The 12476-nt window shown below is 41.7% G+C and overlaps 1 protein-coding gene across 2 annotated transcripts in view; it reads left to right on the forward strand.

Annotated features, from left to right (window-relative positions):
- LOC130281961 (reticulon-4 receptor-like) overlaps window positions 1-12476 on the forward strand; it is a 271056-nt gene that overhangs the window by 179976 nt on the left and 78604 nt on the right. For both annotated transcript variants that reach the window (XM_056529770.1, XM_056529760.1), the window contains one exon: window positions 2978-3086. In XM_056529770.1, coding sequence (XP_056385745.1) covers window positions 3080-3086 — 7 coding nt within the window. In that variant the 5' untranslated portion in view covers window positions 2978-3079. The remainder of the gene's footprint in view (window positions 1-2977; window positions 3087-12476) is intronic.

Below are 12476 nucleotides of genomic sequence, written 5' to 3' on the forward strand. Positions count from 1 at the left end.
ACCAACCTTTTTTATCAGTAAAGGGTGACATTTCCACCAACACTTGCTAACATTGTGATATATGTGAAAAGAGGGAACCCTATGCATATTTTCCTCACCGAAGGAGACAATAGAAGGCACCAGTGGGAATTAGCCTCTCCATGGTCTCTATCAAAGATAGAGGGGTTGCATGTTTAGTTTGTGTTTGAACCTACTGACTAAATGTCTATTGGTAAAGGTTAAAGGGGTACTCCAGTGGAAAAACATTTTTTTAAATCAACTTGTGCCAGAAATTACTTCTATTTATAAATCTTAATCCTTCCAGTACTTATCAGCTGATGTATGCTCCACAGGAAGTTCTTTTTTTTTTTTTTCTTTTCTGTCTGACCACAGGGCTCTCTGCTGACACCTCTGTCTGTGTCAGGAACTGTCCAGAGTAGGAGAGGTTTGCTATGAGGATTTGCTCCTACACTGAGTAGTTCCTAAAATGGACCAAAGTGTCAGCAGAGAGCACTGTGGTCAAACTGAAAATAACTATACAACTTCCTCTGTAGTATACAGCAGCTGATAAGTACTGGAGTTATTAGGATTTTTAAATAGAAGTAATTTACAAATCTGTTTAATTTGTCTAGCAGCAGTTGATTTGAAAAAAAAAAAATTCACCAGAGTACCCCTTTAAGCCATTTCTCTAATTGTTAGTAATCATTAACTAATAGGGCTTATGCACACTAGTGAATTGTGAGATAAATTGTGTGCAGAGATTCCGCCGCAGCAGCCTCTAATTGTTTTGAATGGGATTCTGCTGCTTGTGCACACTGCTAAATTTCTGCAGCGGAATTCAAATTGTGATATTGTCCATGCAGTCATAGCGCCAATTCTTTACAGTGGCGCCTACCACACACAATATCTCACGATATTCGGTAGTACATAAATTGTGATCAACATAATTGGCAGCAGTGTATATTAAGCACACCAAATAATATATTTCCTGAAATAAAGTGTTTAAGGGAAACAGCTTAGATATATAAACTCATATGTTCGATATAGAAAAGCACAAGACATAAAAATAACAAAATAAAAACTTGACAAGAAAAAAAGGATACAGAATTGAAACCACAGGACATAATCAATTTTCAACTTGAAACAAAGGTTGAACATTTGAAAAAGAATGAATGTACAACAACTTCAGACAGAACTGGAGGCATCTGGAGCAATGGTTTCAACCTGTACCATAAACAGCACACTAAACAAAACAGGACTCTATAGGTAAAGGCCAAGGAGGACCCAACTGCTTAAAGAAAGGTATAAAAAAGAGCAGCTGAACTATGCCAAAAGTTACATAGACTCTAAAGCTATTATAATTCAAGGAGTTAACTGTTAAATAATTGTGTTTCTACAGTCAGGCTTTGCTCTTACCAGTCACTTTAGCAGAGTGTAAAGGTCTATTCGCACGGCAGAATTTCTGCACATCCACAGCAATTATGCTTCCGCATTCATTTGGATTGTTTCTGACTTTTGCAGATTTTGTGCAACATTGGTGCAGAATCTGTGCAGAATCCACATGCAGAAATGGGAATTAATGGGAGTGCAGAATCCCATAGAAGTCTATTGGGCTTTAATTTGAGGTGGAACCCGCATGCGAAATCTGTGCAGAAATCGGCATGCGGATATTCTGCCGTGTGAAAAGACCGTAAGGGAAGCTGGTTTTCACTCTTTAACCACTATACAGGGATCTGGACTTTGCAGCTATGGATCCCCAGGCTTTAACCACTTAGTAGTAGCCACTGACTGGTCGAGCTGAAATAATCCCAGTAGTGTTACTTAAAGGCTAAGGACTGATATATGTAGACAGTAGATTGACAAACGACAAGTAATACATGAGATATACAGAAGAGCTAAGCATAAACAGCGTTCAGGAGCAGACCAGATTGAAAAACACACAGCAACAAACCACAAGCATATCTGGAAGAGAATAAGACTCTAATAATATTAAAAACTGGTTAAAGTGTAAATGCTCAGGCTTAGTGTTTGGGTTCAGGTCCATTATTAAGTGAATAGATTCAGGATCTGTATACAGGGTTCAGATAAAGAACGGAAGCAACTAGGTAGTAAAAAGACAAGCATCGATAACTGGCAGGGAGCGAAGACCTGAGAAGTATTACATAACAAGTCGAGCTCCAGTATTGACTGCACTAACCTATTGATGGTTAGCAGGTTAAACAGATCTGTCAACTGGTAGAAAGACAAACTCAAGAAGAAATGTTCTATGGACAAATAATTGCCTGCATTATGTTTATAGATAACAAAACCAAGAATATAAAGAAGATTGCCTCCTAACTACATTAGACTTTGCGACCTCTGGACCGGAGCTCATTGAGCATGGTACAGGAACAATAAAATGTAAGGAATAACAGGGCTAATGCCATCTGAAATGTGAGGAAACTAGGTATGAGTCAAATAAAATGCATAATAGCCCAAAGTACACTCGATTTGGTTAGAAATAATGGACTGCTTTACACTGGCCTGATCTCAGTCCAACTGATTTATGGAAAGACCTGAATCCTACTAGCTTCAGAGAATTGCAGTGGAAGAATGGAGGAAACTACCAGTATACAGGTGTTAAAAGCTATAACATATGTTTGGAGGCCGTCATTGTTGTCAAAGGCCATGGAACTAAGTATTAGGGAAGGTTACCCCTGTCATTGTCAAATACTACTGTTTATTCTTTATTTCATTGTTGAATGTACTGTATTTGGACATGTTATTAAAAGATCCACAATGCTGGTACATATCCACCTATAGTTGTTGGCTATTTTATATTATGTATTTATATCATGTGTCAAAAATGTTACCCAAAATTGTATGTACAAATGTCTTAAGGCTTATATATGTCTATAAGGCTTATATTGTCTCACAATTGTAGTCCAGATCAAATGACTTCCGACATGTCCTTTTTCCTGCTTTCTATTAGTTAATAAGAATATTTCCTCTCTTGTAGGCACATCCACTGATGTCTTCTAATTGCTTGGACTCGTGGGAATGAGACACAGCTCTTCTATGGAGAGAATTCAAAGAAAATGAAAGATTTTACTTTATAAACATGCAAGGTAATATATGCAGTCTGATAAGTAAAAGAATGATGAAAAGACATGCATTACAAATAAGCAAGTAGTAAACCATACTGTATAAAATAATAATATTGCTAAAATAACACTTACAATATCTACTTGTAACCAGTCAATGCTATTGTTACTTGACATACAGCAATGGAGGGCAAGGCGCCCCCTTTCCAACCTGTTCACATGTTTGGCACCAAGTAAGATGGCAAGGATACTTGGGTAATTTCCTTGTTAGAAAATGAAATACTGCATCAAGTACTTCACAGTACTACCTATGGAGGTAGCTTACCTTACACTGTCTGACCCTTAAAGGTAGCAATATGGAGTAAGTTCCTTTCCATCTGGAGATGAGCTACTTTGCATATTCTTTTCCCATAGAGCATTACACGGCTTGTAAGACTCCATGTGCCACTTTGGTTGTATCCTTAAGACATACTACCCCTCTACCCCATGGCCCCAAAAGCCTCTCACTAGCCAATCAGCACACAGCTATGAACTAACACGCGGCAAGGACCCTGAAAAGGCTGTATATAGTTGGGTAACTCCCCCCTACTAGAGGATATTCTAGTTTTTCCTATAATTCCCAATCATGTTTTAAGCCTTCTGAAATGGCCTGTGGGAACTAGATTGTTTTTTTTTTCCTGATTAGAGCCAGATACTGAAACATATTCTTTTTTTTTTCTAATGTTTCTATTTTCTGGTTATACCATTTTTTTTAAATTTCATTTGTACATTATTATGGGGGCTGCCATCTTGCCTGAGCTGTTTTAAAAAAACATTTTGATGTAAAATAAACAAATATGATGCTTAAAACTTTTAGATTGCTCTCATTCTCTTAAAATACAGGATTTCATTTTATGAATTTTTATGATAAAGGGAAATATTATGAAGTTGTAATTCTTAATTTGTGTTACAAAAACAGGTTGAAAACACTAAGTAAACTATATTTTGTTCCTAGGGAAGCCATTTTGTTTACATAAACGTCATTTGCTGTGCTTAGGGAAAACTGATATGCTCTTATTTCTCAGCGAATGCTGTATTTGAACTTCTGAGGACATACCAATTGATAGAAGCGCTCCCTATGTTCATCACTTAAAGTGCCACAATTGCTTGGAAAGAATTTGAGATGAGAGTACAGAAAGTGAGTCTTCAGCAACAAACCTAACTTTTGGTAAACATAGAATGTGTCGGGAGATAAGAACCATTTGGCCCATGTAGTCTGCCCAATATTCTGAATACTATGAATAGTCCCTTGGCCCTATTATATTATATGGAGGATAGCCTTATGCCTATGCAAATACAGTGAAGGAGTTTAAGTATACTTGGGATAGGCATAAGGCAAACCTACATATAAGATAGAGCCCAGGACTATTCATAGCATTTAGAATATTGGGCAGACTAGATGGGCCATATGGTTCTTATCTGCCAACACATTCTATGTCTACCAAGATTTAGGTTGTAATATGTCACTAAAGATCCACTTTCTGCACTCTCATCTCAAATTGTTTACAAGAAATTGTGGCACTTTAAGTGATAAACACAGAGAGCATTCCCATGAAGACATATCAGATTTTTACCAGCCTTTTTAGAGGTCATTCTACGGGGGGAGTGGGATGCTGATCTCTGAACAATAGTTCATCTTGCACTTCTGTCTGTGATAATTAGACTGCTGGGAAGTAATCTGTACAGAATAGTTTAAAGCATATTGGCCAGAATGGAAACTGCAAGATTTTGGGATTAATTTAAAATATAGACAGATATAGATTCTTAAAAAATATGGTTAACTTAAAAATTTGATGAAAACAATCATTTTCTGAAAACACATACTAGTTCTCTTGTTGCTTTACTTCCTCAGCTCTGTGCTGGCTGTGGTAGCTGTAGTCAGTGGACAGCAGGCAGTGGTGAACTAGTGTTAGCTGTAGCCAGCGGATGGCAGATATTGTTAGATTAGTGGAAGCTATAACCAGTGGATGGCAGGCATTTGCGGACAGCAGGTATTGGTGAACAAGTGGTAGCTGTAGCCAGCGGCAGCAGTCAGTGGTGAACTAGTGTATGCTTTAGCCAGCAGACAGTAGGCAGTGGATAACCAGTGACAGTTGTAGCCAGACCTTGTGATATTACTCCATTTGGTTACATGTCATAATTCAGCCAGCAGAGAGCATTTAGTGGTTGACTGGTGGTAGTTGTAGTAGCCAACAGACAGCAGACAGTAATGAACAAGTGGTAGCTGTAGCCAGCAGACAGTGGTGAGCTAGAGGTAGCTGTAGTCATCAGACAACAGGCAGTGGTGAAATAGGAGAAGCGGTAGCCAGCAGACAGTAGGCAGTGGTGGACTGGTGATAGCATTAGTAGCCAGCGAACAGCAGGCAGTGGTGGACTAGTGCTAGTTGTAGCCAGGCCTTGTGATACCTCTCCACGTGTTTACGTAGAACCAACATTCCTAAACTCAGACCCTGGCTTTGCCTTACTTTCTGTTTGCAGAGACGGCACTGTGCAACATTCTTTGCATCTGTTAAGGTAAAAAATAATTTCGACATGGCAGAATACCAGATAGGTTAACCACCACCTGACTATGCCTCTCCTCTAGAGATGCAGCAATATCACCATCACATGCTTCTGAGCTGATCATACCAGCAAGCCTACGTCTGGTATGTTTGACATGCAGAAGAAGTTGAATGGATGATGCACAGTGATGACTTTCTAAGTCAGCGGTTGCTCTGTCCTCAAAGCCAAACCAAGGCCCAAATCACAAAAGAAAAGGTAGTGGAAGACGGCATTCCAAAGTAGTTATAAAAACAAATGGCAGTTTGTTCACCCATACAATACAGGTAATGCAATGTTTCGACCTGAACTGAGGTCTTTCTCAAGCATAGTGACAATCAAATACAGTGGTCCCTCAACATACGATGGTAATTCGTTCCAAACGACCCATCGTATGTTGAGGGATCTGTGCATTGTAAAGTATAGGAAGCTGTACTCACCTGTCCCCCGCCGCTCCGGACCAGGTCCTCACCGCTCCCGATGCTGTCCCAGGGGCTCCCGATGCTGTCCCACTGCTCCGGTGTCTTCTTCGCAATCCTCCGGCCTCTACCGCATCTTCTGCAGGGTCCGGGCCTTGCTTTCTGGTGACGTTATTACGCTGCTGCGCCGGCGCGGCGTGCGTAGTGATGTAATAACGACGCCGGAAAGCGAGGGCCGGACCCTTGAGAAGATGCGGAAGATGCCGGAGGATCGCGAAGTGGACCCGGAGCAGCGGGAATAGGTAAGCGAACCTGCCCGGGATGCTTAAACTGCTATCCGACAGCAGCTTAAGCATTTTGCGCTGTCGGATAGCAGTTAATGCGATGGCCCCGACATATAAAAGCATCGTATGTCGATGCTGACATCGACATGCGATGGCCTCTGAGAGGCCATCGTAAGTCAATTTTATCATATGTCGGGGCCATCGCATGTCGGGGGGGTTACTGTAAACATAAAAACTTATATCCCCCACCGATTTCTCCGGTGGACTCTATATACATCTGTCCATGCCTCCTTCCCTCACCTATGTATTGCTTGCATGCACTGCTCACCATCATAAACCACCCAAAGTCACCTCATTCCATGGTAGAGCACAGAAGTCGCTCCATCACTTCACCCAGCCATCTGCTCTCCCTCTTCTTTCTTCTGCTTTTAGCTGCTGGGGACATTGCTCCTAACCCTGGCCCACCTTTCACTAATATTTGCTCTACACTACCTGCCTCTTGCGGAACCACTACAAACTTTAACTGCGCTCTTCTAAACTCTCGATCTGTGTGCAATAAGCTCACCCAGATTCATGACTTATTTCTCACTAATTCTCTTAATCTGCTGGCTCTCACAGAAACATGGATACAACCTTCTGACACTGCTTCTCTCGCTGCTTTATCTTATGGTGACCTTCACTTTTCCCATACCCCTAGATCTGACACCAGGCATGGTGGAGGAGTTGGGGTGCTTCTAGCCCCACAATGCACTTTTCAAGTCACTCACATTTCCCTCTTTTGAGGTCCACACCCTCAGGCTCTTCCGCCCATTGTCTCTCAGAGTGGTGGTCATCTATTGTCCTCCTGGTCCTCCCCAAATGTTCCTGGATCATTTTGGCACCTGGCTCCCTCACTTTCTTTCCTCAGAAACACCTACACTCATCATGGGTGATTTTAATATGCCCATTGATACCCCAATCTCCTCTTCTGCCTCTCGGCTTCTGTCTCTAACCTCCTCTTTTGCCCTTTCACAGCTTACTGACTCTCCCACACACAAGGATGGGAATACACTGGACTTGATCTTCTGTAGACTTTGCTCTGTCTCTAAATTTACTAATTCTCCTTTTGAGCTCTCTGACCACAACCTTCTCTCTTTCTCTATCAGTAATTCCTATCCTCTTCCAGACACTCCAACCTTGTACACCTACAGAAACCTGTGTGCCATAAACACCAGTCAATTTATAGACATTCTACAATCTTCACTATCACCAATCTCTTCTCTCTCCTGCCCTAATCTAGCAGCCAAACATTACCATGACACCCTAAAGTCTACCCTGGATCAAATGGCACCCTCTAAAACACGAACCTCCCAACACAGACGGCAGCAACCCTGGCACATGCTAACAACCAGCTTTCTCAGGCTGATGCTCTAGGTGTGCTGAACGTCTGTGGAGGAAAACTAAGACTTCTTCAGACTATCTGCACTATAAATTCATGCTTAAATCCTATTACTCCGCTCTTCACCTCGCCAAACAAACATATTTTACCTCCCTCACCTCCTCTCTGTCTGACAACCCAAAACGCCTTTTTGACATGTTCAACTCTCTCCTTTGGCCTAAAGTACAGACCCCAATCACTGATCTCTGTGCTGAAGACCTTGCCAAATACTTCAAAACTAAAATCGATTACATTCGTGATGAAATCCTCTCCCAGTCCCATAAAAGTTCTGATCCAATTCCCAGCCACGTCTCCTCTTCATCACTCTCAGTTTTTGAGCCTGTAACGGAGGATGAGGTTTTTGCATGCTCCTCTCCTCCGCCCGCCCCACTACCTGCTCTAGTGACCCCATGCCTTCACACCTCATCCAGTCTCTCTCTCCTGCTATCAGCTGTCACCCAACTAAAATCTTTAACCTCTCCCTCTCTTCTGGAGTCTTTCCCTCCTCCTTCAAACACTCTATCATAACCCCACTATTGAGAAAACGATCTCTGGACCCATCCTGTGCAGCCAACTATCGACCCGTCTCAAATCTCCCCTTTATCTCAAAACTCCTGGAACGCTTGGTCTACTCCCGCCTTATCCGCTATCTCTCTGAGAACTCTCTCCTTGACCCCTTACAGTCTGGTTTCCGCTCCCTTCACTCCACAGAAACGGCCCTAACCAAAGTCACTAACGATCTTCTGACGGCCAAATCAAATGGCAATTTCTCTTTACTGATTCTCTAGGACCTGTCTGCAGCTTTTGACACTGTGGATCACCAACTCCTCCTCAGTAGTCTCCGCTCCATCGGTCTCAAGGACTCTGCTCTCGCCTGGTTTTCCTCCTATCTCTCTGGCCGCTCCTTTAGCATCTTGTTTTCTGGCTCTACTTCTTCTCCTCTTCCCCTTGCTGTCGGGGTTCCCCAGGGATTGTTCCTGGGTCCTCTACTCTTTTCACTCTACACATCCCCCATTGGAAAAACAATCAGTAGATTTGGTTTCCAGTGCCACCTTTATGCTGATGACACCCAACTCTATATCTCTTCCTCCAACATCACCCCTGCACTCCTACAGAATACCAGTGACTGTCTCTCTGCTGTCTCAGAGAACATATCCTCTCTATATCTGAAACAAAATCTTTCTAAAACAGAACTTCTTGTCTTTTCTCCATCAACTGATACTGTACCTAACCCTGACATTTCCATCTCGGTATGTGGTACTACCATAACTCCCGGGCAGCAGGCTCGCTGTCTTGGAGTTATACTTGACTCTGATCTGTCTTTCACTCCCCATATTCAGTCCCTTTCACATTCTTGTCACCTGCATCTCAAAAACTTTTCAAGAATCCGCCCGTTTCTCACTACTAAAACTGCTAAAACTCTCATTATTGCTTTGATTCACTCCCGCCTCAACTACTGTAACTCTTTACTAATAGGCCTTCCTTTCTCCAAACTCTCTTCTCTCCAGTCCATCCTTAATGCCGCATCCAGACTCATCTTCCTCTCCAGCCGCTACACCGACGCCTCCTCCCTGTGCCAGTCACTACACTGGTTACCAATTCTGTCCAGAATACAGTACAAAATCCTTAGTCTCACACACAAAGCTCTCCACAATGCTGCACCTCTCTACATCTCCTCTCTCATCTCTGTCTACCATTCTACACATTCTCTCCGATCTGCTAATGATCTCACACTAACATCTTCTATAATCCGAACTTCTCACTCCCGTCTCCAAGACTTCACTCGTGCCGCACCGGTTCTCTGGAATGCTATCCCTCAATCCCTCAGACTCAACAACAACATCCATAGTTTCAAACGGGGCCAAAAAACACATCTCTTCAGACAGGCCTATAACATTCTCTAATTGGCCTCAACATATCCTCAACATATCCCCACACCTCTTGTTTGAATAGTTATTGTGTAATTTTATGTCTGATACTTGTCTTTGTTTGTACCCCATAATTGTAAGCGCTGCGGAATCTGTAGGCGCTATATAAATAAATAAAATAAAATAAATATAGGAAAGTCAATCAATTACATCATAATTAAGGGGTGGATACACAAAAAGTGAGAGGTGCATACATAGTGATATCATTTGTGTACATCATTAAATATAAAATAAATATTCCCATAATTCTATGTTTATTATTCATTAACAGTGTCCATCAAGTTGTAATAAGGGGATGTGAAGAACATACATATAAACTTTGATCTCTCAATATTGGTTTATAGCTGACAAATCCAAAAAATGACAGTTCCTGTTACTCACACATGTACGCAGAAGAACCCCCAATCGGATGAGAGCCATTATTCACCGCTGCCAGATGCAGGCCCCTCCGGGCTGTTTGTAAATAATGTAACTGCGCAAGACAGGAAGTGACAGTGCCGTTGCCATTCAAAGTGAATCTGTAACTCCGGAGTGTACCTTGGATACGTAACATGCCTATGCATATCCAGGTACTGGAGATAAGTTGTTTCTGTCTGCAAAAGGTGTGCGCATGCGCAGAGCGGACAGTCCGGTTTGCGGCTTCCATCTTACTTCAGGGCAAGCGGCCTGTAACCAAAATAAACAGTATTCATAACATGAGGGTGGTCAAAAAATATACAATATGGAACATCATGAGAGTCACACAGGTAAGAAGGGAAACAAGGAAAATTTTAATTCACTCAGTCCAAAGGGATCGTTCTCCTGATCACTCACAGTCCAACATCCACTGTGACAGGTATTATCCTGTCCAACCGGGACTTATGGAAGACATGGGAGGGATACAAATCATGGAACGCATTTTACATGAATCACAGTCCATATTACCTCCCTGTTTATACTGTCTGGATTCCGAACAACCCTATATAGGACTTACAATCATATGAACATATACATCAAACGGGTATCCTGTCCTCATACATAACCATTTAGTGTCTCCAGATGTTCCCATTATATAATCAACATAACCATCGCTGTAAAACAAGAGTTGCCTAAAGAAGCATCCATTGCGCAAAAGAAAGAACATGATAGTAACACTGGTATGCGGTGTTGGGTCCAATCATGGGGGGTTTTCTGAAACAAAAGTAAAAGACAAAAAAAATTGATATAATCACATAAAAAATGATCAAAAATATCATGGTATGTTAAATGAAAATAAGCTACTCAAAGAAACATGCAGTGAATTACAATAGTGTGGACTAGGGCAAGGCTATATTTTTACAGAAAGGATTTTAGTGAAAAATCAATATTCATACCATGTGGATCTAGAGTGTTTAACCCCTTAAATGGTCACCTCATTAAAACAAATTTTTGCTATTGCACTCCTTATGGTAAATAAAAAATATTTCTAATATACTTTGTTTGAAAAAAAAATGAAATTTTCTATGTTTTATTTGTGCTCAAAAAAAGTTCAAGAGCACATTTTCACCCATCTCATACACAGACTTTAGACTGAAGCCCAAACACAAGAAGTGCAGCCTGGAGTGCTGAGGGGGGGGGGGGTCAAACCAACAGCATATGGCAGTTAAGTGTGAGAGCAGCTATGATTGGATGAGGCTGGACACACACCCCTCAGCACTCCAGGCTGCACTTCCTGTGTTTGGGCATCGGTCCAAAGTCTGTGTATGAGATGGGGGAAGATGTGGTCTCTATTTTTTGCACAACAAATTCTACTTTGTAAAGACCTCAGTCATTTTTTTTATGTGATTATATTCGTATTATCCTCGGACATTTTTTTTGTCTTTTTCTCTTGTTTCAGAAATCCCCCCCCCCCCCCCCCCACGATTTAACCCAACACCGCATACCCGCATACCAGTGTTACTATCATGTTATTTCTTTTGCGCAATGGATGCTTCTTTTGGCAACTCTTGTTTTACAGGGATGGTTATGTTGGTTATATAATGGGAGCATCTGGAGACACTAAATGGTTATGTATGGGGACAGGATACCCGTTTGATGTATATGTTCAGTATGATTGTAAGTCCTACAGTATATAGGGTTGTTTGGAATCAGGACAGTATTGACAGGGAGGTGACATGGACTGTGATTCGTGTTTAAATTGCGTTCCATGACATGTATCCCTCCTATTTTTTCCATAAGTCCCGGTTGGACAGGATAATACCTGTCACAGTGGAAGATGGACTGTGAGTGATCAGGAGAACGATCCCTTTGGACTGAGTGAATGAACTTGAAGTGAATGACGATTTCCTTGTTTCCTTTCTTACCTGTGGGACTCTCATGATGTTTTGTATTGTATACTTTTTGACCACCCTTGTGTTATGAATACTTTTTATTTTGGTTACGAGCTGCTTACCCTGAAGTAAGAGGGAAGCCGCAAACCGGACAGTCCTTTCTGCTCATGCGCACACCTTTTTGCGGACAGAAACAATGTATCTCCAGTACCTGGATAATACGCATGTTACGTATCCAAGGTACGCTCCGGAGTTATAGTTTCACTTTGAACGGCAACGGCACTGTCACTTCCTGTCTTGTGCAGTTACATTATTTACAAACAGCCCGGAGGGGCCTGCATCTGGCAGCGGTGAATAATGGCTCTCATCCGATTGGGGGTTCTTCTGCCTACATGTGTGAGTAACAGGAACTGTCACTTTTTGGATTTATCAGCTATAAGCGAATATTGAGAGATCAAAGTTTATATGTATGTTCTTCACATCGCCTTATTACAACTTGAT

This window comes from Hyla sarda, chromosome 1 (genome assembly GCF_029499605.1).
Source record: "Hyla sarda isolate aHylSar1 chromosome 1, aHylSar1.hap1, whole genome shotgun sequence".
Lineage (NCBI taxonomy): Eukaryota > Metazoa > Chordata > Amphibia > Anura > Hylidae > Hyla > Hyla sarda.